The sequence below is a fragment of the Lepisosteus platostomus genome, chromosome 27 (assembly GCF_059453375.1).
Source record: "Lepisosteus platostomus isolate fLepPlt1 chromosome 27, fLepPlt1.hap1, whole genome shotgun sequence".
NCBI lineage: Eukaryota > Metazoa > Chordata > Actinopteri > Semionotiformes > Lepisosteidae > Lepisosteus > Lepisosteus platostomus.
The window spans coordinates 5,858,145-5,885,762 of record NC_142637.1 but is presented as its reverse complement, the minus strand read 5'-3'; the positions used below and the strand labels follow the sequence as shown (position 1 = coordinate 5,885,762).

The 27,618-nt window shown below is 46.5% G+C and overlaps 1 protein-coding gene across 7 annotated transcripts; it reads left to right on the top strand.

Annotated features, from left to right (window-relative positions):
* Nucleotides 1-27,559, top strand: zfr2 (zinc finger RNA binding protein 2). Of its 7 annotated transcripts, none has more exons than XR_015930890.1 (19): nt 1-136; nt 5,509-5,761; nt 7,091-7,205; nt 7,542-7,763; nt 9,002-9,342; nt 10,106-10,288; nt 10,663-10,882; nt 11,710-11,912; nt 13,023-13,142; nt 14,913-15,046; nt 15,310-15,424; nt 16,045-16,250; nt 16,536-16,707; nt 19,834-20,008; nt 21,989-22,083; nt 23,006-23,127; nt 23,594-23,705; nt 24,144-24,241; nt 25,489-25,529. XR_015930890.1 is itself a non-coding variant. In XM_088622391.1 (19 exons), exons 1-19 carry the CDS (start codon nt 84-86, stop codon nt 25,672-25,674), a joined length of 3,084 nt encoding a protein of 1,027 aa, XP_088478517.1. In that variant the 5' UTR covers nt 1-83; the 3' UTR covers nt 25,675-27,559. The 7 variants fall into 7 exon arrangements, 6 of the variants coding, with proteins under 6 accessions (XP_088478517.1, XP_088478518.1, XP_088478515.1 ...); XM_088622391.1 differs by having other exon boundaries at nt 5,509-5,746; nt 23,006-23,101; nt 25,489-27,559; XM_088622392.1 differs by having other exon boundaries at nt 15,313-15,424; nt 16,060-16,250; nt 23,006-23,101; nt 25,489-27,559.
* The last annotated feature ends 59 nt before the right edge of the window (nt 27,560-27,618 follow it).

Sequence of the window (27,618 nt, the reverse complement as noted above, 5' to 3'; positions counted from 1 at the left end):
CCCCTCAGTGCGCGAGACTGGGCTATATGAGGGGCACGTGACGCCGCACGGACCCGGCTCGTTCCTTGTCTGAAGACGCCAAGATGGCGGCGAGCAACTATTACGGATTCACGCATGGTGCCGGCCCGCAGTACAGGTAATGTAGCCGCTGGCGAGGGGAGGGGGGCAGCCCTACCGAAGCTACGCGGGACGAGTTATCGGCTGCTCACGGAGGAAACAAGGGTCTGAGACATGTGGTTCGGGCAGGGGGAGGCAGATAGGGGGGAAAAAAAGGCCATCAGCTGAGCGGAGCGGTTCGCTTGCACGCTTGATGAGAAATAACCCTGGTTATACTGTGTAGGTGGTTAAACTGCAAACCTCGCCGGCCTCGCACCAGTCTGACAGCCGGCGACCACATCGGTGCGAGCTGTCGGCTTTACCCGCGCTGCGCGCTGGCTGCGGGTAGGAGGTGTTGTCATTTTTAAATGGGGGAAACTTCGTAAAGAACCGCCCTTCTCTCTCTCGCAAAAACGGCAAAATGGCGGTAGGAGGGTGCATGAATTGCACCCTGCGGCGGGGTGGGGGGGGGGGGCATTCTTTTAGCTAACTAGGACTCTAATTAGAGTTGTTTTCCCCTCAAGCTGCTAGGCGCAGAGGGGACGCCTACAGAGCGTGGAATGCCTGCTGTGTTCTCGGAGTTGTTTTCTGCAGTTGTAGGTTGGGTGCGTCATGACACCTCACTGAATCTGGATTCTAGGTGACAACATAGCAGGTGCCGGCTGTGGTTCCACTTTTCCGTTACTTTTTGCCTGTGCTTGCGGAGGAGGTGGGGTTCGTTCGGTTCGTCCCGCTGCTCCCTGCGATGATGTCCACAGTTAGGTTGTTACGTCATGAGATGCGCTTGCAAACAGGAAGAAAAACGGCGTCTTCACTGCTCTGGCTCCTGTCTCTTTCCACCTGTGAGCTGTAAAGCCGGGGGGGGGGGTTATATTTAGATAACGCGACTAGTTTGAAGGTTGACATTGCATGATACGGGTTGCCCACCGTCCTGCGCTGCGGTCTCCAGGTCTGCCCCGGTTTCGTGCGCTGAGCCGGCTGGCTTTGCCTGTACCAGAGACATGGCATTTACATCCTCGCATAAGCTCGGACCTTACGGGCTGCACCGGCTTTCTACACTTATTTCACCTGCCCTAGGTCTTGCTTAAATCGCATCGATAATGGCTGCTGCCTTCCAAAAACCACGCCCGGCTGCTGTTTGCATTCTAGTGGAAAGGTTTGGAGTTTGAGCTCTGCACAAGGTGGGTGTCCATCCCTGGTGCTGGACGGCCAGCAGGTTTTCATTCCAGCTGAGCTCTGGACAGCCTGTGTCGGCTGCTTACTGCAGCCAGTGACAGTCGGACCGATTTAACAGCTTCTGCCAGCTCTTCAGGTGCGCGACAGCCTGCAGGTGCTCTCCGGCGTCGGGCTTGGACACCCTGGCTGGTAGCGCAGCCGGACTGGTTGGACACGGGGAAGCGCTGTTCCTGCCCTGGCGGGCACGGGTGAAGTTTCTGATGTGCAGGTGACTTGCCTCTATGGCTCTGTTCACCTGCAGCTGACTGATGGGCCACCTGCTGCGTTCAGGGGTGTTATCTGACCCAGATAAGCTAAGCCATGCTGCCTTTCTCCTCTGTTCCCCTGCTCCTTTAAGGGCACGAACTCGGCACTTGGCGTTCAGCTAGCTGTGGTGGGGATAACTGCTTTAATGGTTTCGGTATAGCAAAGCAGCAACACCCTTTGATGTTAAAACCTTTGCTTAAGTAGCCTAAACCTCCCTTCAGCTTCCTGAAATGCCCAATGGAAGAAGCCTCTAAACAAGAGATCTAGCATTTGAATGCAAGATGGTCTCTGAATATCCAGTGTGCTCCTTTTTCCTAAGTTGAATTTTATTCAATGTGATTAGCTGATCAGTCGTGTATATATTGGAATAATTAATAATTGTTTGTAGATTCTTTGAGTGGTCGCACTATGGCAGTGACCTCTCATTAACCTCTTGGCAGTAAATTCCTCTGGCTCAGGAACAGCAGGGGTAATTCCCTTTTGTGCTGCTTAAATTAAGCCATTAATACATTTTTAATTCTGTGGTAGATCTCATGTTCCCATCGTCTTATGATTAATTGCTTGTTGCTTAGCCTTTATCTGCAGTGCCATTTTTTCTAACCTCTTTTGTTCCTGCTGGACAGACTTGCAAGAGAGCATGGTGGCAGGAATACATGTATAAATCTATCCTGCAAATCTATCTAATCACACAGCTAATCACTATCTAATCACACAGCTATCTGTGATAGCTGTCCGTGTATATCCCAATCAGGAAGTTAGGGCCCCAAAGTGGTTCTAGAAGGGAAACATTTCTTTCCCTAATAAAATCGAACGTCTTCCCAACCTTGCATAAAGGAAACTCTGTTTGTAGTTACTAAAAAGTTTTTAGATGCGAAGATTAAATGGCATCGCACGTCTAAGTGAGTTTGTTTAGTTCAGGCTTATTAAGGTTCAAACGTCTTTGCTCCAAGGTCCTCGGTAGTTAGTAAAATGTACTTGGTCTGTGTGGAAAACGGGAAAGATGCTGGCTGGATCAACCTGTCCTGACCTTGCCAGCTGACCGTCGGCACTTTGGCTACATGCGTGGGTATTGATTAACTGATTGGTATTTGGCACAGAGCAGGGTCCGTTATTCTGGCCCCTCAGGTTTTGGAAAGGTATGGTGGTGCTGCAGTCTGTGGATGAAATTTTCCAGAAAAGAGAAGTTCTCCAGCAATGACAGATGTACAGTGCCTTGCGAAAGTATTCGGCCCCCTTGAACTTTTCAACCTTTTGCCACATTTCAGGCTTCAAACATAAAGATATAATTTTTTTATTTTATGTGAAGAATCACCAACAAGTGGGACACAATTGTGAAGTGGAACGAAATCTATTGGATTTTTGAAACTTTTTTAACTAATAAAAAAATGAAAAGTGGGGCGTGCAAAAGTATTCGGCCCCTTTACTTTCAGTGCAGCAAACTCACTCCAGAAGTTCAGCGAGGATCTCTGAATGATCCAATGTTGTCCTAAATGACTGATGGTGATAAATAGAATCCACCTGTGTGTAATCAAGTCTCTGTATAAATGCACCTGCTCTGTGATAGTCTCAAGGTTCTGTTGAAAGCGCAGAGAGCATCATGAAGACCAAGGAACACACCAGGCAGGTCCGTAATACTGTTGTGGAGAAGTTTAAAGCCGGATTTGGATACAAAAAGATTTCCCAAGCTTCAAACATCCCAAGGAGCACTGTGCAAGCGATCATCTTGAAATGGAAGGAGTATCAGACCACTGCAAATCTACCAAGACCTGGCCGTCCCTCTAAACTTTCAGCTCAGACAAGGAGAAGACTGATCAGAGATGCAGCCAAGAGGCCCATGATCACTCTGGATGAACTGCAGAGAACTACAGCTGAGGTGGGAGAGTCTGTCCATAGGACAACAATCAGTCTTACACTGCACAAATCTGGCCTTTATGGAAGAGTGGCAAGAAGAAAGCTATTTCTCAAAGATATCCATAAAAAGTCTCGTCTAAAGTTTGCCACAAGCCACCTGGGAGACACCCCAAACATGTGGAAGAAGGTGCTCTGGTCAGATGAAACCAAAATCGAACTTTTTGGCCACAATGCAAAACGATATGTTTGGCGTAAAAGCAACACAGCTCATCACCCTCAACACACCATCCCCACTGTCAAACATGGTGGTGGCAGCATCATGGTTTGGGCCTGCTTTTCTTCAGCAGGGACAGGGAAGATGGTTAAAATTGAGGGGAAGATGGATGCAGCCAAATACAGGACCATTCTGGATGAAAACCTGTTGGAGTCTGCAAAAGACCTGAAACTGGGACGGAGATTTATCTTCCAACAAGACAATGATCCCAAACATACAGCAAAATCTACAAAGGAATGGTTCACAAATAAACGTATCCAGGTGTTTGAATGGCCAAGTCAAAGTCCAGACCTGAATCCAATCGAGAATCTGTGGAAAGAGCTGAAAACTGCTGTTCACAAACGCTCTCCATCCAACCTCACTGAGCTTGAGCTGTTTTGCAAGGAAGAATGGGCAAGAATTTCAGTCTCTCGATGTGCAAAACTGATAGAGACATACCCCAAGCGACTTGCAGCTGTAATCGCAGCAAAAGGTGGCTCTACAAAGTATTAACGCAAGGGGGCCGAATACTTTTGCACGCCCCACTTTTCATTTTTTTATTAGTTAAAAAAGTTTCAAAAATCCAATAGATTTCGTTCCACTTCACAATTGTGTCCCACTTGTTGGTGATTCTTCACATAAAATAAAAAATTTATAACTTTATGTTTGAAGCCTGAAATGTGGCAAAAGGTTGAAAAGTTCAAGGGGGCCGAATACTTTCGCAAGGCACTGTATGTGCTGGACAGTGTGCGTCTAGCAGTTTCCTTTCTGGTGTCCAACTGATAAATGAGCATCTTATAGCAAGAAGCCCTTTAGAGAATCTTCACTGCTAGAAGTCGGAGCTCTTCCAGCTTATTTTGCATATAGGTGGGCGATTTGATAAAACATCGTGTATGTTTTGCTTCATTTCCCTTTTCATATGTGCATATTGTTTTTCTTCTGTTCTGGGGTATTGAGAAATTTTGTAAGAGTGCATTACTTAGTTATGTGAAAGCAGAGGTTATAGGCTTTATGTTCAGTTCTGTGGATATTCATAGAACCTTTTGCACTGCTGTTATCATAGTGATGCTTTGGTTAAACTGTTTCATTAGAAACATGCACCTGTACTGTAAAGTGTATTTCAAGGCATGGAAAAACTGACCTCTCTACTGACTAGTGCAAAGCATTTTCACCTTTGCTGCGTGTTATCTAGTTAAGGGCATTCAAATGAGAGGACTTAGTTTTCATGCAGAGTGCATCACTTAGCCTCTCCTGATGTGTAAAATGGTGAGTGAACTAAATTTTAAGTGCATGTGCGCTCTGCAGACTGCACATAGCCAGAAGCATTAGTCTAAATGCAGCAGCTAGTTCATTTATAGATTGTTGGCGTGTTTTACTTGGTAGTGTTGTTCTAACTCTCAGTCATTTACACTTTTGGGGCTTTGCCAGGAAGGTGGCCAGAAAAGCTCAAATAAAAGCCTCCCTGTTTTATTGCCTCCCCCAGCAGAGTTAATTGATTGCACAACTGAATGAACTTGCAAAGGGTTCATCCTGCCTGACTTGTCAATCGCTTCTTGTTGTGCTGCATTGTAGGGTTTTTGGAGAAGGAAACTCTTAAAGTTGTTTCATGTGATATAGGTATCTAGTAACCCGCAGTTACTACCCGCCCTTGAGATGTCGGGTTTAGTTAATAAAAAGAACAGCCGTCATCTTGGTTTTTCAGTTAGATTTGATTCACTTCTAGTTCAGCTCCATCATGGCTTCTCCACTTTGCTGGTCAGTATGGTTTTTGTGGCCTTGTCACCTTGTTTCTCGCCTTCATCACTCCTCCTCCTCGCCTCCCGCAGTGCCCAGCCCGCCCCGGCCTATTCTCACCCGACGACCGCCAGCTACACGGCGCAGCCCGCCCCCGGCGTGGCCCACGCCGTCACCGCCTCGTACACGCCCGCCGCCGTCCAGTCGGCCGCCCCCGCGGTGTCCGGCGCCTACCAGGGCTACCAGCCCCACGCCGGGGCCGACTATGGCTACGGGGCCCGCCAGCAGGAGGCCGCGCCCCAGCCCACAGCTGCGCTGCCGGCCTACCAGGTATATCCTGAAATGGTCAGTCCCCGTCCTCTCTTCCCGATCTGCTTCCTCTCCGCCAGGGAGTCTAGCCTAGAAGGGCCCGCCTCGGCGTGGAGCCGTAATTGAGGTTGTTTCGCGGGAAGGTGGCTTGGCCTTCTGCCAAAGAAACATCTTGTGCTGGATGTGGTTTCTGGTTCTTTGGAAGAAGATGAAACGCATTAGGTCCTAAGTCATTGTTTGTTTTCGTTTCTCTAATGCCCTGTAGTGTGATGCAATGCAGAGATCTGGGATATGAGCTGGCAGTAACTTTGTGGAAGTCCTATTGCATTGACAATAGGGAATTTTTGTGCATCAAGAGCTCATACGTAGATAACATATGAAACAAGAATGCTATGCAACAGGAGTACAACACCATGATACACCATTCATTAGGGGCGGTGGCTCTGTGGCTCAGGATCTGCGCCTGTGGCTGGAAGGTTGCTGGTTCGTATCCAGCGGCCGGCAGAGGAATCCTACTCCTTTGGGCCCCTGAGCAAGGCCCTGAACCCCAACTGCTCCAGGGGCGCCGTATAAATGGCTGACCCTGCGCTCTGCCCCCCAGCTTCTCTCCCTGTCTGTGTGTCTCATGGAGAACAAGTTGGGGTATGCGAAAAGACAAATTCCTCATACAAGAAATTGTATAGGGCCAATAAAGTGATCTTATACAAAACATCTAACAACAATGCTCAGTCAGAACTCTTACCAGGACTGTAAAATAAAAAAAACAATTAGCTTGAGAAGTGTCTGAAAACAACTACAGTAATAAGATCCCTGTCTGCATACAGTCTTTTCATTGTTCAACAATTTAATGCTTTTTGGTATAAAGGAAGTAAATGATCTCTTAATTTCCTGCTGAAACTCTCCTACCAAGAGAATAGGAGGGTATATTTAAAAAGAGTGGATGAGAGGGGTCATCTGAGGTTTAATGTGCAAGATTGTGTCGCTCTGTTGGACGTGTTATTGAGTCCAAGGATGCGCTAGTAATCAGTCATGATCACTTTGTTCAACTTTTTTTGTTCTACAAGGTACTTTGCACATGACTTTGTCCATAGCTGTCAAGGTGGTTATGGCTGTGTTTGTTTTTGGATGTGCTATACTGGTTCTGAAATTATTTAGGCTTAAATGAAAATTAAATGTATTTTAATTCAGTCTGTGCGGCGTTAAGGTTTCCTTCAGTTCTTATTATGCTCATAGTTAAATTATCTAGTTGATTTATTACAGGGTAGTAGTTTTCCTTTTTTCCTTGCTATTGCATGCGTTGATTAAATTCCTTGGATGATTTACTTAGTGTGTGGTTATATTTTCATAATGAAATAAAAATTGCAGGACAACTACAGCTATGGACGGTCTACGCCTGCGGCAAGTTATGAGAATAAGCAGTACTATCAGACGAGCGCAGCTCCTGCTCCGCGCCCAGCCGCAGAATCGTACTACCAGACAGGTGAGCTCCCCTCCGGGGAAGGTGAAGTCGTACACTGCGCCTCGCGTTCTTTTCATGGACTCCGAGCTCCTTGCCTTGATTTCCCAAAGTTGGCGTTCATTGCAAATGAGCTTAGAAACCATGCAGATGACTCTCGGCATGGTGCACTGTGCTCTTCAGACGTGGGTTCTTACTCTTTGTAACCACGATTGTTATTTTAATCTTTCCTGGGAACTGGGGGGAGTTCTTTCTTCAGTCCTCCCTTTTATGAATGGCCTCTTAGCAATTTAACCTTCTCTACGGAAGGTTTTGTATTTCTGGGGGGGGATTTGTGTGATATTGGATATCTACTTCCAGGCACGAAGGGTGGTTACAGCCAGGCAAGCAGCGGATACAGCCAACCCCAGCCCCAGAGGCAGGTCACTGCCTTAAAGCCGATTGCTCCTGCCAGCTCTGTCTCAACCACCTACAACATCTACCCTGTGTCCACCAGCGTTCAGCAATCGGCCACCCCCACGTCCATCGCTTCCTACTCTCCAAGCCCCTCCTACAACTCCACCTCGGCCACTTCATACTCCGGTAAGGAGGCAGGTTCCCTGTAGGTGGCGCAGAGCCTTCCGAGCGTCTGGGGACTGGCTATCCGGAGCAGAGTTTAAGGTGCATTTGCACTGCCATTTCTGATCCGGATCAAATGTTCTGGGAGATCCGGTCCTGCTCAGCAGTGTGGCATTTGCAGTATATGCCACCCTGGCCAAGCCAGCTCTTTGTGTTCCGCTGAGGGCTTTGCGTGCGTAGAATCAGAAATCTTACTGTAGCAATGTACTGCATCGTACCTCTGGAAAAATGGAACACCCAACGCGGTGTGCACACTCCCATCTCCTTGAAAGCAGATGGGAGGAAAAATGTATATTTCTTTGCAATAAGGAAAGAAGTATTTAAACTGCCTTTTGCCTCTGTTGGATCGAATGTGAAACCATACACCACTGCGTTACAAGGCAGGCTGGTAATTAGTCCTTCATATATTTGCACTGAATATGATCCTCAATAGTAATGGCAGTATACTACATATGCGTAGTCTGCAAACTGCCCTGTGGTCTTGAACAGCCTCAGTTGTAGTTGTTTACTATATTTTGCAGTTGTATATAAATAAGCCTCTTGTTTTTTCTTCACACTAACCTTGCAGTCCAGCCAGGTTATTTCCTGCTTGGTTAAACTTGTCTGCATTTGTGGTTTGTGGTAGTGTAGTTGTCCATTGGGGTAGCTGCTGTATTTGGCCAACTACAGTGGCTAAGTAAGGTTTAGGCCTGTTGTCTACAGCCCTTGTCTTGTGTCTTCTGGTTCTCAGTCCAGCAAAACTATGCATGATGTTAAGTGAGTCAGTCAGCTGTTTAATTTGAAGGAGTTCGTGCTCTTTAGCTTTCTGCTTGTTGGATATTAGAGTACCTGTGACAGCCGCAGGACTGTATGGGACTAGTCCCTTGTTCTGTGCCTGGTATTTTAGAGTCCGTGGCCAGGATTAAAACATGACTGGTCGTTGAACGTTTTTATTTTTAGTAAGGAGGACCAGAAGATGTCTGATCCTGAAGTACTTGCTGACTAGTCCTACTCGGTTTGTTTCTGTGACATGTCACGACAGCCCCTTTTTAGTTAGCTTAACGCCAGGACTCCAAAAAAACAAGAAGAATGGTTTGGAATTTGTTTCGGTCATCCGTGCAAGACGATCCTAAATGTGCCACAGGATGATGATGATGATGATGATGTCCACTCACCTGACATGGCTTCTGCTTCCCCCCCCCCTCTGTCCTTTCCTACCTCAGGCTCCAGCTATTCCACGTATGACACCAGTGGCTACACCTCCACCCCTTCGTACTACCAGCCCCCCCAGCAGCCGCCGCCCCCCCAGCAGCCGCAGCCCCAGCCACCCCCCCAGCAGCACCCCCCACAGCAGCAGCAGCAGCAGCACCCCCCGAAGCAGCAGACCAGCTCCTCCTGGAGCAACGCCGGGAGCAGCATGGTCACCAGCCCTGGCCCCCCGATGGGCAACGCCTACGCCAAGAAGCCCATGTTTCAGAGCAAGATGCAGAAGCCCAAAGGCCCCCCCAAACAGCCACAGCTCCACTACTGCGAAATCTGCAAAATCAGCTGTGCTGGCCCGCAGGTGGGTGCGCGGTTCGCGTTCCGACGTCCAGAGTCGCCGGGCAGTTTCGTTTCGTGTTACACAGTCGCTTGCTTTGGGGTTCGAAGGCTTGAATACTTCAGCGGCAACTCCTGGAAGCTTGGCGTCTTTCTGACGTGCCGCCAGCCCTGACCAGTGAGTCCGTGCTGATGGGAGCTGCCTGCAGGTGTCTCTGCTTTGCCAAGAGGATGCCGGGCAGCTAGCGCCTATCGTACCCGAGTCATGTGCATCTCGTTGGCAGCTGGCCGGTGGAATGACCCAGTCATGTGAGGCTTAGGAGCCCTTTATAATCCGGTGTGAAGAAAAAGTGTTCACCGGGTATTCCATGTGAAAACGAGCTTTGTAACTCCTTAGGGTTTTCGGTTTTTGTCCTTCTGAAAAGCTCCTCCATAGATATGATGCAAAGATGAGTGCAGTCCTCATTCGTTTCTCCCTGTGTGGATGGTTTTCCTTCAGAAGGGAATATTGTTCGGAACTGTTTACTTCTAGCCATCTTTTCCATCTTCTGTTTTCTGAATCCGGATTATTTAAGGGTTAAAAATCATATATTCCACGCTGAGCGTTGTGGGAGGAGCGCATTTTGTAATGAGCCATTTTCTATGGGTAATTGAGGGCCTGTTCTGCTCCGCTCAGCAGGAAAATGTTCTGCTGGTCAGGCGTTGTTCGTCTTGGTTAATTGGAATTCTCCGGGGGTGCCTTAATCCCTAATCCCCGAGCTCGGCTGACATCCCGCTTCGCCTTGTAGACCTACAGGGAGCATTTAGAGGGCCAGAAGCACAAGAAGAAGGAGGCCGCCCTCAAGTCGGGGAGCCAGGCGAACAGCGCCGCCCGTGGCGTGCAGACCCAGCTGCGCTGCGAGCTCTGCGACGTCTCCTGCACGGGCGCCGACGCCTACGCCGCGCACATCCGCGGCGCCAAGCACCAGAAGGTCTGCCCCTGGGCCACGTCCGCCGCCGGCACGCCGTGCCGTTTCTGTATGGTTGTACACTTTACTCGGCGTTGTTGCTGACCTTTAAATAAACTGGGGTGTGGGGGGGGGGGTGTACTCTTGCCATGTGACTTTAGCAATTACCTTATGCTCCATGTGATGATGGAGTTAAAAATTTGGCAAACTAAAATCTGTATTTTAGTGCCATAGCGAAGAGCAGCTAGTTAGTATGTTTAGTAAAAGCTTTTCTTGATATTTGTTGACTTTTTTTTAAGTAGCTGATCAATTATTGTTTGACACTGCCTGGAGTATGGTAAACGGGTGGGGGTGAGAGCAGGGTTTTGTTAACCCCTGCTGGTTTTTTTTTTCCTTAGGTGGTGAAGTTACACACCAAGTTGGGAAAACCCATCCCCTCCACAGAACCGGTTGTGGTGAACTCTGCCCCCGTCGCCACGACGACAACGGCCAGTAAGCCAGCCCCTCCCACTACTACTCCAGCTACCCCGGCAACCCCCCCCAAACCTACCATCGCCAGCACCGGCAAGGCCTCGCCACTGGTCAAGAAGCCTGCCCCACCCAAGATCACTTTTGTTGGTAAGTGGTCACCAAACCCCTTATGCGAATATTTGGTGCTGGATCCCTTTATTTACAATTTTAAAAGTTTTTTTTTTTGTTCTGCTGTGTTTTTTTCTCCATTCTGTTTTTTTTTTTTACCTTCATGCTCAAGAGCAGTAAGCGCAGAATAAAGTAACCGCACGCGGTTTGAATGCTGGTTTAGAGGCGCTCCAGGAAAAAAGCTGTGCTGTACACCAGTAACCTGGGAATCGGCACGCTCTCCAAAAGGATAGCACCCCCCCTGCTCAGTCAGTTGAATAAGTCTCCCGGTGGCAGGCAGTGTGCAGCTGGGTTGAGGATCAAGAAACAGACCTCTACTACCATTCCTGACTGGGACCGTCCCAACAGTTGAAATACTGTTGAAAACCAGTAGTAATAATAATAATTGCTTACACTTATATAGCGCTTTTCTGGACACTCCACTCAAAGCGCTTTACAGGTAATGGGAACTCCCAGTACTGCAGGTCAATCCAACACACACACTCCATTCCCCTTGTTGCAGCCTCAGTGGGAAATGATCTTGTCTTAAGAACGGGGTGGGACTGGGTTACAGATATTTCTGAACCTTCAGGAGCACGCGCTGTGTTTTGTTCAAGGTGGTTTCTGCTGCTAGCAGAATGCTGGTGGGTGCCAGTTTTCTGGCTGGTGAGTGTAAGTACTTCGTGAAGCTGGACCATCCTCAGTGCACTCTCACCCCCCCCCCCCCCCGATGCTCTTTAGTTCTCCTTCCGCGACTGAACTGACTCTCGCTTGACTAAGGCGTGTTGGCGCTGTGTCTTTGTTGCTCGTCTTTCCCCCCTGCCCAGCTAACAAACCGGCTGCGCCCCCTGTGGCGGTGAAGGAGGAGAAGGTGAAGCCGCCCACTACCACGACGGCGGCCGTCACCGTGACGACGGCGGCGGCGGCGGCGGCGAAACCGGAGCCGCAGAGCGAGCAGGAGGAGGACGAAGGAGATGGCTCCGGGGGTCCGGGGGACGTGCAGCCTGTTGGACACGACTACGTTGAAGAGGTGAGGGATTAGCACAGAGGGGTTGCTCATTCCCAGTCCCGGGTCTTTACAAATCCTCTGGCTTCCAGGTAGCAGCAGTGCTGTGAGCAGGACAACGACGGGACATGAGCTGGTTTGAAATGGGCTCCAGGCCAGGGGATGGAAAGTGTTGTTGCAAAATGACTTTGGCAATTACCTTGTGCCTCGTAACATCGAGACAGTGCCTACTTTACCTCTAAGTAGTCCAAACTAGTCAATACATTGGTAAACCTGGCTTGATTTTTCACAGAGCTGTGGATGACAGTGCGGCACTGCTGGTCAGTCATTTAAATAGTTGATTGAATTTGCTCTGATTTGTTTGAAGTTCTGGGTGCAGAAACTGCTCTAACAATACTGTATATCCATAGACAAGGCCTTGTCTTAGTGCAGGCCCACATATAATTTAGAAAGGAGAATTTATAATGGGTCATATCAGTTTTGAACATATTCTCATTTACACTGATGATCTGTAGAGAGTTTCCACAGCAGGGCAGTTACTGAATTGCCTTGCTCAGTGTATCAGCGGCATCCTAACTGGCCCATACTGCTGTCCAGATTGCCACCGTTACAGTGATTACGTAACGGCAAGCCTTCTCCAGCAGCGGTGTCTGCTGAAGCCTCATGCTGTCTGTTGGCCTGTTGTTCATGTCGACATCTCTATTCGAATGAAGTTGTTTATTAAAAACAAGTTTAGATCGTGCAGTTCAGCGAGCCAGAGGAGGAGTTGAAATCGGTCTTTCCCTTTGCTTTCTTCTGAGCGTCTGTAGTCTTGGCCTGCTGCCCAGTCCGTCCTGCGGCCCACTGGGTTTGCAAGGGCCTATCGGTCGGTGTGCTGCTTTAAAATGAGACGCAGTGGGTGAGTGATGTAGCCAACCTCTTCCACTCTGGAAAGCGTTGGATGGAGGTGGTGGCTTGTGCTCACAAGGCCCTCAAGACGTCTCGGTGTCTTATTTGGATGTTGTATGTTCTCTGCATTTTGCCTTGTAAGCGGCAGCATCGAACTGACAATGGGCAACTCCTTTACGGTGAGCTCTAAAACTGTCTGATCAACAGTCAGTAGCATTGCTGTACGTCGTCGATCCTTTCTTCCAGGTGCGTAACGATGACGGCAAGGTGATACGCTTTCACTGTAAACTGTGCGAGTGCAGCTTTAACGACCCCAATGCTAAAGATATGCACCTGAAGGGGCGCAGGCACAGACTGCAGTACAAGGTAAGAGAGCCTGGGTCTGAACCTTTTCTTTCTTACTGCTGGAGCGCACTGGAAAGTGCTGTGGGCAGTCAAGGCAGTTCATAGCTCAAGACTGAACCTCGTTTGCAGCAAAATCTTTTTTTTTTTAGGTCTTCCAAACAAAGTTTAAGAATAATCTCTTCACAAGAACCACCTTGGTTTTGGTTTATAATTTGTAAACTATCTGGGGGGGATCAGGATACTTCAGTTTAATCTTGTTGATGAGAACGTTTTACCAGCGTGTACGTTTTGGGGGGCAAGGATTAGGCCTACATGGGGATCTCCTTGATCAGACGTGAAGCCATATATCCACGACTTCCTTCCCGTATGACTGCGATATGGAGATTGTGACGCCGCTGATGTCATTTGCAAATCGCACAAGTCTGTTTTGGCCTGCTGTCCGTCGCTGCAGATTGCAGACCCACTGTGCCGCCTTTCACGTGATTATACCCTGCTGATATTTCCAGATGGATCCTATCGGAGTGTTCCATGGTTACTTGCCTTTTAAAGCCATAGCTGTGCCCTTTAACATGGCATATAAGGAGCGATGCATTTCACGTGACTGAACAAGTTATGAAAGGAATGGGAAGTGTCATGGGTGTTGGAGCGAAATTAGAAATGGCTGCCTGGCTTACCTCGGATGCAGACAATCATGGGAGTTCAATCCACCGTTAGGAAAATGCACTGTAACAAGGGCTAGTATTGCTGGGGGGTTGGAGGCGTTATTATTATAAAACTGTATTACGTATGTATCGTATCTACAAAGGTTTTTTTGTTAGTTGTGTTTATACTTTACACCTATGAATTTTCCTGCAGTAACATGAACTGTGGTTCTTCCTCGTGCTGTTTTCGGTAAGTTGTATTTTCCAGCCTGGCAGGTTAGGGTTTGATGAGGGCTACTTGTTATTTTTCGCCAATTTTATTTCTAACCATTTAAATGGCAGTCTCCATCAAGTCCCATTCAGTGATTCAGAGCAGCACTGTGTGACCCAATTTCAACTGTGAACTTTCTTGTAACGCTCCTATGCTTGTGGAGAATTAAATGCACATGAAGACCAAGAGGCTTAAGGGAATGTCCTATGCTGACGGGCTGAGGGAACTGAAACTTTTTAGTCGTGAAACCTCGAAGGGGACCTGATGCACGTATTCAAAATCCTCAAAAGCGCTGAATCCGAACCCAGCGGATTTCTTCAGAATTAACAGTGCGACATGAGCCAGAGGGCACAAGTGGAAGAGGGAGTGTGTGTAAATGCGTACAAGACTGAGCAGAGGAGGCACGTCTTTATCCAGTGTTGTAGAAGTATGGATCAAGCTACCCAGCAGTGCTGTCGAAGCCGATACCCTGCCTTCTTTCAAGTCGTGGCCGGATAACTCTTGACTACCAGATGGGCTGGATAGGCCGAGTGGCATCCTCTCGTTAGTGAATGGTCTTGTGTAAAGGCGCAATGGACCCCATTATGCTGTGCTTGTGAATTTCATGTTTATGAAAGCAGATTTCAAACATGGAAAAGTGGCTAAAGACCAGGTAAAATTCTCAAGCACATTAAAATGTAGTTCAACTTTAACAGTCCAATTAATGTGATGTTTCCTTCATCTCTTTTTTTTTTTTCCACGTGCTGTTTAACTGATGGGTTAGAAGATGCATTTTTGCCGGAAATGTCCCCAGTACTTGGGAGACGATTCTCTAGGGGTAATGGGTGGACACGAGCCTGTGCTAACCTGCCGGGTGGGGTGTCTTTCTCGCGCCTGCAGAAGAAGGTCAACCCCGAGCTGCCGGTGGAGATCAAGCCCAGCAACCGAGCCCGCAAGCTCCAGGAGGGCAAGCTGAGGAAGCAGAAGCAGAAGAGGCGGCGGGATGAGGAGCAGCGCTGGCACATGGAGATGAGGTCAGCGCCCGGGCGGCGCAGGTTGATGAGGTCACTGCCTGGGGGGAGGGTCGGGGTTGTGGGAGGAGGGATGCCAGCAGGGGAACAGGAGCACCCCACCAATCGCCTCTGCACTCCGGGGCTAAGCACAGCTTGGCCGAGAAATCCCGAATCATCCTTTTGTTTTCTCCAATATACCCCTGATGAATCCCCAGTTTGCATTCGTTTCGGTTTCCTGTGGTACAGGATGTTTATCTCACGCGACATGCGGCCCTTTTCTTTAGCAGGCGTTACGAGGAGGAGATGTACTGGAGGAGGGTTGAGGAGGAGCACCGGCGCAGGATGGCCCCCCCACCTCCGCTGATGGGTCGCCCCGGCATGCCTGTCCCCCCACTGCTGGTAAGCTGCATAGCTCTTGCTGAGCTCAAAACTGATGTATATCAAGAGATGTCTGTGCTCACCGAGACAATACAGAAGCTCTAAGCGTTTTTTTACCTGAGTAAGTTTTTGTAAGATAGGATTATAGGAGCAGACTCTTATTTTTTTCCAGTTTTTTCATTTGTTTAGAATCGCCAGTTATTATCTTATGAATTTCCCACCAACTATGGAATCCCCATTTATTTTGGGGGTGTGGCTCTCTAGCCTCAACCAAAATGCCACACAGTGGAGAGCAAGAGCATGGAAATGCCACCTGTCCCATCTCCAGAGTCCTTTGTTTTCTGTTGCACTGCGAGCTCCTGTCTTACCAATGTTACTGCAGGCCTTTACTTGCCAACCTGGTGATGTCCCAGGCTCGAGCACCCGATGTCTGGATCGTGGAATGTGATTTGCTCTCCAAAAGTGCTCTTTCTGGTTGGCTCACTCGATAGCGCTCTTACTTTAGTATTTTAATACATATTTAACCATCAGCAAAGTTTCCCCTAAATTCTTTGCAGTTACGTCGTTCGGACGCGTCTCTGCTTTAACGGGAGGGCAGCGTGGCGGCAGTGAAGTGTGCTAAAGAGACCTGGTTTTATTAGCTCTTCTCCCCCAAGCCTCTCCGACGCCCTGACTCTCCCGACGACCGACACATCATGGCGAAGCACTCCAACATCTACCCTGTGCAGGAGGAGCTGCAGGCTGTTCAGAGGATCGTGTCCCACTCGGAGCGAGCCCTCAAGCTCGTCTCCGACTCCCTGCTGGAAAAGGAAGAACCGAAAGAGGACGAGGACAGCAAGGAAAAAGTGTAAGAGTCTGTGCGCCTTTTGGGAGTTCCCCCTCTAGGCCTTAAAACCTTTTATCTGTGTGAGTGTGTGCATCACCTGCTCGTTTTTGCCTTGCACTGCAGTCTGGGACCTTTCTGCTTCAAGCATGTTCGAGGGCTGTCCTCCTGAGATGCTAGCTGGTTGCACGCGGTTTTGTTAACACGGGCAGGATGATCCCGTTTTCCCAAGCATCCGATTTGTCCCTTAAAGGGACCGTTGAGGGGCAGTAGCCTGATTGCAGTGTCACGCGACCTTTCTGTCTGCAGGAAAGAGGATCCTCAGGCTCGGATGCTGAAAGGAGTGATGCGCGTGGGGATTCTAGCCAAGGGCCTGCTGTTGCACGGCGACAGGACCGTGGAGCTAATCCTGCTGTCGGCCAAAAAACCCACCGTCTCCCTGCTCAGCAGAATAGCCGAGCAGCTGCCTAAGGAACTGGCGGTAAGGCTGCATGAACTTTTTTTCCCTCATTTTTCATTCGGGTCTTTTGCCGGTTTTACCCGACTGCTTGTAAAAATGAGTAATAGCACTTTCCCATCAGCTTCCGCTACCCAGCCGTGTGGTTGAAGCTGATACTTTGGCTTCCTTGCAGAAATGGCTGGATGAAATCCTTGGATCGAGTAACTACTAACTACCGAACAGGTTAGGTGTGCCAAATGGCCTCCTCTCCTTCATAACCTTCGCGACAGCCAGTTTGGATCCACATCATTTCTGGTGTTTCTTGTGGATTTACACATGTGCTGGCCATGGGGGGGAAAAAGAAAACTAGACTTCACTTTTTTTTTTGAGGCAAAATTCCCTGTGACCCTTGCAATCTGTCTTTTCATGCATGCATGCATTCAGACAGCATCCACTCTAGAAGGAAATGAGCTCCACCTGCCTGTAGCTATGGATGTTTAACCGTTGTAAAGCCTGACTTTGACACAGAGGAGATGTGAGCTTTCATGTCGCCTTGGTGGTCAAGGGTTAAGATTTCTCAATGGGAAGTGTTTTCTTAAAACTCCTTACTTGGATAACTACATGGTAATCATGCATACTGCACTGTGAAAATCTATTAAGCATGAGTCTTCAGGGCTCTTCCTGCAGTGCAGTTAGGAAACCCAGGTCTTTATAGCAAAGTCGGAAACGGTAAAGCTTCTGGAGTGAACTGCTCATAAACATCTGGTGTATTGGTTTTCAAAATCACAAACATTGTGCGTTTGCAGTGTTTTCAATTTCAGCCAAATATTGTTTGCAAAAAGGATGCATGTTGTCTTTCTTTGGCAGTTTAAGTACGTCATCATTTAGGGTTTTCATTCATAAAGGGGGTCAGGAATTGTTGTATAGTAGCAAAGGCCATCTTGGTGCAATAAATTACTTGGTGCTGAAATAGTTTGGAAATCAAATAAAATTGATCAGTGATTCACTGTTTCAGTGGTGAATTTGTTTGAACACATGTTGGTCAGAGGGTGAAAGCTGAAAGGTGACAGTTTTGCAGTGAACTGGGTGCTAAAGTGAGATTGAGACGAGTGTCTTCATGGATGTTGGACACCAACAAAAAGAGTCTTCAGTATCAGAGGTTTTATTTTGTTGAGGGTGGAGGGGTTGAAAATATCACACTTTTAACCAGTATTTACCCTGCTCTCTTCCCCCTTGAAAATAAACAAACTGGAGTCTCTTTTTAAAACGTCAGAAGCACAGCTTGTGGAGAAAGACCTGGGAAAACCTCTCCCTGTTGGAGCTGCTTTTATCACTGGAGCCATTCATGCTGAATGATGAGTATGAATTAAAATCAAACCCATGACTCTGCACTTTTGAATACTATCTAAGGTCTTGGCCAAGAGCGCTCAACCTCAGTGCTTCTGATGGTAGTTTTTGGTTCTTTTGAACCAAAGCCTACTTAAGGTGCATGCTGAGGAGGATTGTTTTACCATCTCAGTTATCTTGTGCTAGAACTGTCGCCTGTTATTTTACAGATTTTAGACTCCTTGTGGTTTTTTTTTTAATATCCTGCGACGGAACAGACTTGCATCAGTAGTTTTGCTGAAGTGTCTGTGAAAGATGTTTTTGCGCCTGTCCATTAAGGCAAAGAAAATCCTTGAAATGGAACCTGTAGGCTGTTCAGTTGTATCCCTGGTTAAAATTATGCCTTGGCTTGGCCTCTGTGCATCATCTTAGACCCACGCTGCTTGAAGTGAATTTCTGGTGGAGCTTCTTTGACACTGTATGGTTGTCTTCAGTGTGTAGTTGAGGGCATAAGCTGAACTGCTGTTTAGAATTTTTTTCTTAGCTGTTGAAAGTTGACTAAAAACCTCATCTGGAAAGGGGAAAGCCCTTTCTCTGCCCTGAAATTACTTCACAGTACTACCATAAGCAAGCCAGGGCAAAAACGTAAAATAGCAGCAATTAAAAATTTTTGGTTCAGAAGCAACTGATTCAGTATTCTACTGAATGCTACGTGAGCAGTACTTTGGTGGTGCGGTTGACATTGCTGTCTGCTCTTCAGGTGCTTATGCCTCAAATCAACACTGTAGCGGTCCTACAAGAAGCTTGATCAGAAAGATGTTTACAATAGCAGTCTAAGACATCCTAATCTTTTGAACAAGTGTTATAAGTGGGATGTTCATGCTCTAAGAAGGAGATACTTCTCTTTTGTGAGTTTGACAACATTCTACACTTGTAAAAGCAATTTTCTCATCCTGTGGGTGTTGTAGGAACTGTTAAAACTTGGGTGTGCCATGTGTCAGATAAGGTGGTAAATGAATGTGTTGTTGGCTTCACTGGATTGTTAATTACCCTTTCCCTTGCCAAGAAAATGTCGGACTCCTTGCTGTAAGGTATTATTTATATTCGCATTGTAAAAGAGCTTTCAAAGAAAATTAAAGAGCTCAACGACGGTCATGGTGTCTTTGTTAAATTAAATAAATGGTTGGATGTACAAGCGTTTTGAGTGTTGCCATTTGTTTCTTCCTTCCCTTTACCCCTCCCTTAACTGTGTGGTTTAGGAATAATTTAATACGTCTTTCTATTTATCTCAAGTCCCTTTCAACTGATCTTTAGCCCCGCTGCCTGGACATGACAAATGAAACCTACAGAGAGAGATTACAGTATGAGGTCACTCTCCCCAAAAACCCCCTGTTTTTTTCTGGGGGACAAAAAAAAAACCTGATGCAGAGCTTTCAAGGCTCTGTCCTGTGGCATCTTAGATTTTCATTACTCACTATCCAGAGGTCCCGACATTAAGAGCTAACTTAACTTAACTTAATCGGATCTTTATTAAGCTCAATTTCTAGAGTGTTTGTCCGAACAACCTTGCTTGTGTGCAGCCTTAAGCCATGAGCTGTGAAACATGCAGTGGGCTTGCTGACAAGTTCTAAATAGGATTTCAAGCAAGGCCAGACTGTGAGCTAGGAACAAAAACTGTGCATATTATTGCATAGTGTTATGTGATTGAGCTTAGGCATTGTGTTTAAGGTGGAAATATGCCTCGAGTGGGAGATGAGACCTTTGTTCAATTTCTTATGGCCCCACTCCTCCGCCCTCCCCTCCTCTGTAGTGAGTAATTTTAAGTGTCCTTTTAACCGGCAGACGTTTTCTGAAGATCAGTATGAGGTGCAGGCTCACCCTGAGGAAGCCAACATCCTGATTTGTTCAAGCAAGGAACCAAAAATGCAGGTCACCATCTCTCTCACGTCGCCACTGATGAGGGGGGACAGTGCCACTGAGAAGGAAGAAAAGGCAGGAGACAAAACGGCCGAGAAAGGTTAGAGAAGCCACACGCTTTCAGTCCACTGCGCTGTCTCTCTCTAGTGTGCATATAAAAAAAAAAACGGACTTTAACATAGTCAAGACGTTTGACAAAGCAGTGTTTCTGGAATTGCCTCCCCCCCCCCACATGCTGTGAATTGGCTTTTAAATGGCATTTTCTTGCCCCTCCCCCCCTTTTTAATCCCTCCCATCACTTTATTTCATTTGTGTGCAATTAGAATTATTTAAAGCAGGGATCTCTGACCTTTCTGTGCCCCAGTGGCAGGTGTCTCTGCCAACGAAGACTATTAAGCAGGGGTTTGCGTTTCTAAACTTGGTGCGTTTTGGATGTAACGTGATGATACAGCCATAGTAGTGCCCAGGGATGAGAGTGCATGTGTTACTGGCCATTCAAATGCTTGTTGCTCTAGTGTATTGTTTTATCAATGCACTTTTTCTATCGCTGTCGTACTTAAACGTTTTGCATTTATCTGCTGCAAGCAGGTGAGGCATTTTACAGAGTAACTAGGAGCATATTTTGGGAAGAATATTCTTCATCATATCATGACTCCTGCTCCTCTCTCTCTCATCCCTGAAGAACTAAGGCAAGCGAAGTCTTTCACCAAAGACTGCAAAACGTTTGGGTCCTTGTAAGCTGTCTCTGATCATTTTGAGGTTTTGATGCTTTTTTTTTCCCCCTGTCCCAACAAAATGAATTTTCTCCAAAAATGGGTTCTTTCAACAACACCTTGTTAGTTTTTTTGCTAATGCATTCGAGGTATGCATTTTTTTTGTAACATTGTTCCTAATTTAATCGAGACCAATGGAACCTTTGGAGAAAGGGGGGGGAAGATTCAGAGGTCATTGTTTTTAAGTTAAATGTACAATGCCTTATCCATCATTGAGTTCAAAGCAATCAAAATCTCATTTTATTGAGAACTTGAGTTGGCAGACATATCATTTTTGCTCTCCGAGATCTGAGTATCTAATGGAGAAGCTGAATGTAATGTTTGCTGACTCTTAATTAGTATTTGTCCTTCACAATTTGCCTTCTGTGGTGTTAGCAGACCGATGTACACTAGTAACATAGCTGTCACTAAATCACTTCTAGTGAGACAGTTATGGAAGAGGTGTATTGAACACTATCTTAAGAGCTAATACCCTAATAATTGTTAATTATCTTGGGAAGTATAGCAGGGATAAAATCCCATCTAATTATTCAACAAGAGCTCACATTTCTTTTGAATGATGCATGTCTCTGCCTTCATTTGTCTGCAGTTTGGGGGAGAGCGTTTGTTTCTTCTGGGATCCGAAGGGTCAGATCTAGATCAGTTTGCACAAATGGTTCTAAACGAATGTTCAGATCTTCTTAAAATAAGGAAGTGCAGCATGCTGATTAAAGAGGACTTTTACTTTTGGCTGTCAGTGGGTTATAACAGGAAGGGCTGTTCTAGCCGAACTGCATGTGAATCTCTGTTGAAGAATGACAAATGAAAGCGTGCACACACCACTCACAATGGTTAAGGCTGCTTGATAGGCGATAGCCTAGAGATTGAATTTCTCAGAGGATGCCTCATTTGTTCACCTAGCAAGAAGATGCTCTAATCCGACCCGGCCTTCTATTGTGAGTGCTAAAGTCTTTGGTTCCATCAGTTCAGTTGAAAAACAGTGTTCCTAGGAACAGGTAAAGCTTTATTCTATGCTGAAAGAAAAAGAAAGGAGACACAATATGCGACACCTTAAGAAGGTTCCATATCCGAAACAGTCTGCTTTCTTTACCTTTCACCGTGGAATAAACATTTACCTCTTCCTTTGCAGCCTGCGATTCCGACGCAGCTCTGTTATCGAATTTCTCGTTCCTTTCCCTAGGTGCTCAGGGGAAGCTACAGGTAAATCTGGAAATGAGAGCCGAAAACGTGGTGTATGAAGCAGAGGGAATTTATTAAAGGCAGCTATGGGACCATGTGCAATAAGCTAGGTGCTGTTGTCTCTCTAGGAGTAGCCGAGTCTGAGCCGGACCCCCCAGATGTCCTGGACAGAAAGAAGTGCCTGGAGCACCTGGCTGCCTTTCGTCATGCTAAGTGGTTCCAGGTGAGGGGCATGTAGCTTTCCAGAAAATCTGCTGTTGCCATTGTGGCAGTTTTTACACCTGTGTATGCTATGGTTTTATGTAGCATAAATATATAATTCCACAGTTTACACAGCACATTACAACCTGAAGACCACGGTTGTTTTGAGTTTGGGCTGGTGTGTCTTGAATCAGGATATGGAGCCCAAGTGTCTTTTGGTTTTCATTCCATCTGATCTCTGAACGACTAATTGGATCAGTTAGGTTGCTTAATGAGGAGTTGACGTGTTTTCCAAATCTCTGCTCGTTTACCATTTAAGGCCACCTACCAAACCTTCAGGAAAAAGGTTGGAGACCTTGTGCAAGGATTCAGGGTGTAAGCTATAGAAAAAGTTGGGCTGTTATGTGGAATTGCAGTATTGGAATAGATACGTGTTTAAGGAATGTTACCAGACCATTTAAATTTTTTTCAGCGTGTAAAAATTATAATGAATGTAATAATTTTTTTAATGAAACCTTTCCTTAGTTTTAGAAATTGCTCTAGTTGAATAGAATTGACTGCACATTTTGCATCGCACGCTCATTTATATAATGGTAGGAGTGTTTTACAGGTTTCAGATTACATATACTGTATGAGGTGTAACTTATCTATGGATCCTTTTTTTCCCCTGTTTTATCAGTACTGGTTTAGGGGAGGGGTGGGGAATTAAACTTGAGAGTTAATATTATGTTCTGGCATTACATCAGGCTTTCTGTTTAACATGTGGTTTCCTCCTTTGCAGTTCTTTAACAAAACCTGCACTCCGAGCAGGATCACAAAAACTGTTAAATGCCAATGGAACAACAGGATTGTCCAGCAAACCTCTGCGTTCTTCGAGGAATTGAAAGTGGGTGGGATACTGTGTTGTCTTGCTTAGCGGTGATGGGTTTTCTGTCTGATGGCAGGCTCGTGCCAATGGCCGGCAGTCCTGCGTGGTCATCATCCGGATACTGCGGGATCTCTGCCAGCGAGTGCCAACCTGGGGGAAGCTGCCAGGCTGGGTAGGACTCGTCACTAAGCATTGCATGTGAGATCTGCAGCATTAGAAGAAGCACGCCCACCTGTTTCATCTAGCCTAGCTAAAACAAATTAACTTCCATTGCTCTTCAGATGGCGAAAGGTCAAATGCAGTTGTCAGGGTGACCTGCCTTTTTTTTTTTTTTGGTCTGGGCTAATGACATGCTCCTTGCATGGCGAAGGGAGCTGTTATGGAATATATTGCGTATAAGCCACCAATGCATGATTTTCCATTTTGCGTAGACGGGCGAGAGTGAGTAACACAGGCAAAGGAGGGTTTTCAGGAAAAGTCGATTATGAAAGATCAGCATAAGTCATCCGGACTTGTCATTGCTGCATAAAGAGAAGTATAGACATTAGCTGAGAGATACTTATTTTGTCTGTTGGCAAACATTTTCCATCTCGTGTTCTCCCTTAGTTTTTTTTTGTATTTTTATGGGAGTATTAATAGCAGTGTGCTGCCTCTGTATTGCTAGGCTATGGAGCTGCTGGTGGAGAAGGCGATCAGCACTGCGTCTGGCCCTCTCAGCCCTGGGGAAGCCATGCGCAGAGTTCTCGAGAGTGTAGCCTCCGGAATTCTGCTGCCAGGTTTGTGCTTCCGGTCCTCCAACAGCGTGGCTTTGCTGTCGGGATAGACTGTTCTGCGGGTGTGGAAAAACTGCGCACGCTTCTGTGTGCCAGCGAAGACCCGCCCGCAACTCGCACCACTCATTGAGCTTCCCTCTTTCCACTTCCTCCTCTTATTTTCTGGCTGGATGTGATGGTTGAAGGCCCCTGCAATTTGTAAAGTACTTTGGGATCCTTCCGGGTGAAAAAGGCTCTTGAAACGGAAGGAATTATTTATGTCTTGTGATCTCCACCTGACCTACGTACTTAATTTCCACTCCAGACCTTTTTTTTTTCTCCTCCTCGGGAGGCTGTGACGCTACACGCTGAGTGCACTGTACCGGATCGGTCATCGAACATGTAGGAACTGCAGAACTGCCAGAGATGGGTTGCAACAATATTTCTGTCCTTCTTGCATAGATGGGCCAGGCCTGCTGGACCCCTGTGAAAAAGACCAAACCGATGCTCTTGAAACTATGACCAATCAAGAAAGAGAAGATATAACTGCAAGTGCCCAGGTATATGAAATCATGTTTTATTTGAACTTTAGTTTAGCAAAACCCAAGGTGGAACATTTTAATTGTGTATACATTTCTGTGATTCCCAGCTCGCCTTCTGTGAGAACACCGTGCCTTTTGTCTTGTAGACCAAGTTAGACCACCTCGAGTACAACAGGTCCCTCAATTATCAAAATTGGGGGTGTCGGACTCTGTCCCTGGGACCTTAGTGTCTTTGGTTTTTATTCTAACCTGACCTATCAATCAATTAACCTTACTTACATGTGTTTCTTAAGGTTCTTTACCGATGATAACTCAATTCACTTCATTAAAGGTGCAGTGACCTGTAAAACAGTTTGGAGCCAGTTTCCAAATATTCCAGTTACAAATGACCATAAACATTTGCTAATTAGAAGCACTTTATAAAATCAGCCTTTTCTTGGCTTGATTGGACCTATGTGCTGCAATACTTGGACAAACCTCCCTCAGCTCTTCAGCTGCTGCTGTTTAGAGACATAGAACCCCTGCAGACGCCTTGGCCCTCACACAACTGGAGTTCAACCCCCCTGTTTAAGGGCATGAATATTAGAAATCACTGCTAGATTTTTTTTGGGGGGGGGGTGTTGCTCTAGTCTTTTCGGAGGATATGCATTTCAGGTTAGTATGTAGTACAGAAATATTCTCTCGGAAGATTTTTAAAACCAGAAAATTTGATGCAGCAAGGCAGCGGAATTCTGACCCTGTCCCAGTCTCTTGCATGCCTATCCTTGCAGTCAGCCAGTTGGGTGCTGCTATTGGGGCATTCCTGTTCATGGCTATTACTGTGACCCAGATTTGAACCCGCAACTCCAAGGAGCACCATACCAGTTGAGACCACTCAGAAGGATCAGTTCTCTTAGCAGCCATAATGCCGGCAAGCCTAATCTGTTTGTGCTGCAAATATGAACAAACGCAGCATCATCGTTCAGCAGGTGGATGAGCAGAGAGCAAAAACTGTACCCAGACTGGAACAGTCTTGCTCCCAGAATGTCACACCACTATTCCCACACCAAACAACAACAAAAAAAGCACCAGTTGAAACCTGCACAAGGGGGTACCGGCAGGAACAATCTCCAAGGGGTGAAGTAGATTCTGTGGTTAAGGTGGGGAAAAACCATTTCAGACCCCTTTTAAGGAAAAACAAATTAAGTCCCTTTAGGGTAGTTTTGTAGGTGTTTGCATATAGCCTTGTGCTGATGCCTCCTTTCCGAATCCCCTTATTCCAACAGCACGCCCTGAGGTTACTGGCGTTCCGGCAGATCCATAAAGTCCTGGGGATGGAGCCGCTGCCGGTACCAAAAGCCCGTGCCAGCGCCCGGAACCGGAAGAGAAGACGGGATGCCACCGAATCCGGAGATGGAGAGGGAGAGGGCGAGGGAAAGAAGGACAAAAAGGAAGATACAGACGATGCCTAACCACTGTCGGAGCTGCAAACCGCTCGGAGCAAAGCAACTTTTTTTTATGTATACAAGACTATATATACACTATATAAGTTACTGTTTAGTATATGACATTTGGCAGTTTTTAGAGGGGAAGATGGGAGCAGAAGTGGCAGAAAGCCTTGACTGCCATTCTTTCCCTTAACGTACTGTAGTTTTTTTTTTAATCGTGCTTCAGACTGGTTTTGGCATCACGTAGGAAAAAAATAATTGCATCATTCCATTGTGCAAATCTTTGCCCCCCTGACTACTGTATCCCCATCTAATGTTCCAACCACTGTTAGGATTTTTTTTTTTAAGCCTGAGCACTTTCGTACTTGACGTTCATTTCAGCTCCTTTGTGAGCAAGAGAACTGAAATCGTGTACAGAGGCCAGTTTATTTAACTCCTCGTTAGCCAGACTCCAGTGTTTGTTTTTTAGGTTGCATGTTTAATTCTGTGCAGAAAGAAGGCTACGCAGGGACGGAGCACCTCGGCGTAGAGCACGTGGTCAGTGTTGCATGAACTTCGCAGAGGGGTTTGTGCTTTGTAGCATTCACCCGGCTCTGGAATACGACATTGTGGATTTTCAAAGAAATCCAAAAAAAGAATTTGGGTTTCTAGAGCTGTATTTTTGTACTTGATTTACCGTACCCAAAATGCAACAAGGTATGTGGTATTTGGTGTGTGCACTGTGAGCTTTTCATGTCAGAAGGTGCAGTCTTTTAAATAACACTACTGGGGAAGCAGAAGGAAAGGGGATGGGCAGGAGTGGGGATGTCAAGGGGAGACCTTGGGGGAAGGATTCCCAGATTTTAGATTTCTCATGGGGAAAGAGAAAAGGATTCTCCCCAGGCAGGGGTGGGGAAAACAAAAAAGCAGAACAGCCTCTGTTCGCTGCTTTGTAAAAAAACCAAGTTGGTGTTCGCTTGTAAAACTGAACACGTGCCAGAGTGTGTGCACAAGCAGCCTGAGGGGTGCAGGGTGGTGGAGCAGAAGCACCCCGGTCCTGTGCCTGTGCCACGCCCCCGTAGCTGCTGAAAGTCAGAGTCACAGTAGATGCTGCCTGCACTAGGGCCCTTTTCCCTTGGTGAGGGGGCACATCATGAAATTGTCGTTTGGTTTCAAAAAATAAATTTAAAAGACTTGTTAAATCGCTCACCCCTCGAGTGCACGATCTGCTGACCTGAGGCTGAGGTTTGGTTGCAAGTTGTCTGTACCGGAGCCCACAGCAGAACGGAGGCTATTGGACTCCCAGGAAGTGCAGGAGTGCCAGTGCAGCTCCAAACTCTCACTCCAGGAGAAGAGTTTAACCAGCTCAATTGTGCAGCACTTGTGCAGAGAAACTGGATAAAAGCAAAAAAAAAAAAATTGGGACTCTTTGCTATTAAAGTTGGGGATGTTCAGGTGTAACTTGGACCTGGGCTTTATGTTATCCACTTTCCTGTTGTGTTAACTGGCAAAGATGGGAAAACTTGTGAATAGTCCTGCTTTTTTTTTCCTAAGAGGATGGTGATTCCTTTGGTGAACCATCTTGATATCCATTATGTTGGGGGTGGAAATACCTTATCTGTAAAGCTTCTCAGTGAAGCTAATTTTGGAGAACAACAGTGAAGTCCTTCAGCTCGATGAATAAATGCACTGTTCTGTGTGCATTTTTTAAATAAACTTGTGTATTATGGTCACTTTGATTTGTAAAAAAAAAAATTGCAAGGTTCATAGTCCTGTTTACTTCTCAGCGATTTTTATTTTTGAGGATGTTACTTTTTGCCAGTTTTTATTTTGTATGTGTTACAAGGACAGTGTGTATGTGGCTTTAATATTTGAATGTCTTTGTAGTGCTGCCTAAAAAAAAAAAAGACAATTAAAGAAGTTAAGCTTCTCATTTGCCTTTTCAATACATATAGTGTATACCTAAACAGGAATATTCTGCTAGTGTTA

Bases quoted from the DNA above. Each gene is read 5' to 3' on its own strand.
- zfr2 (XM_088622388.1), top strand. From the start codon at position 84: ATGGCGGCGAGCAACTATTACGGATTCACGCATGGTGCCGGCCCGCAG. The intron at 13,143-14,912 runs GTAAGAGAGCCT...TCGCGCCTGCAG, and splicing joins GGCACAGACTGCAGTACAAG to AAGAAGGTCAACCCCGAGCT. The intron at 16,708-19,833 runs GTAAGGCTGCAT...TTTAACCGGCAG, and splicing joins AGCTGCCTAAGGAACTGGCG to ACGTTTTCTGAAGATCAGTA.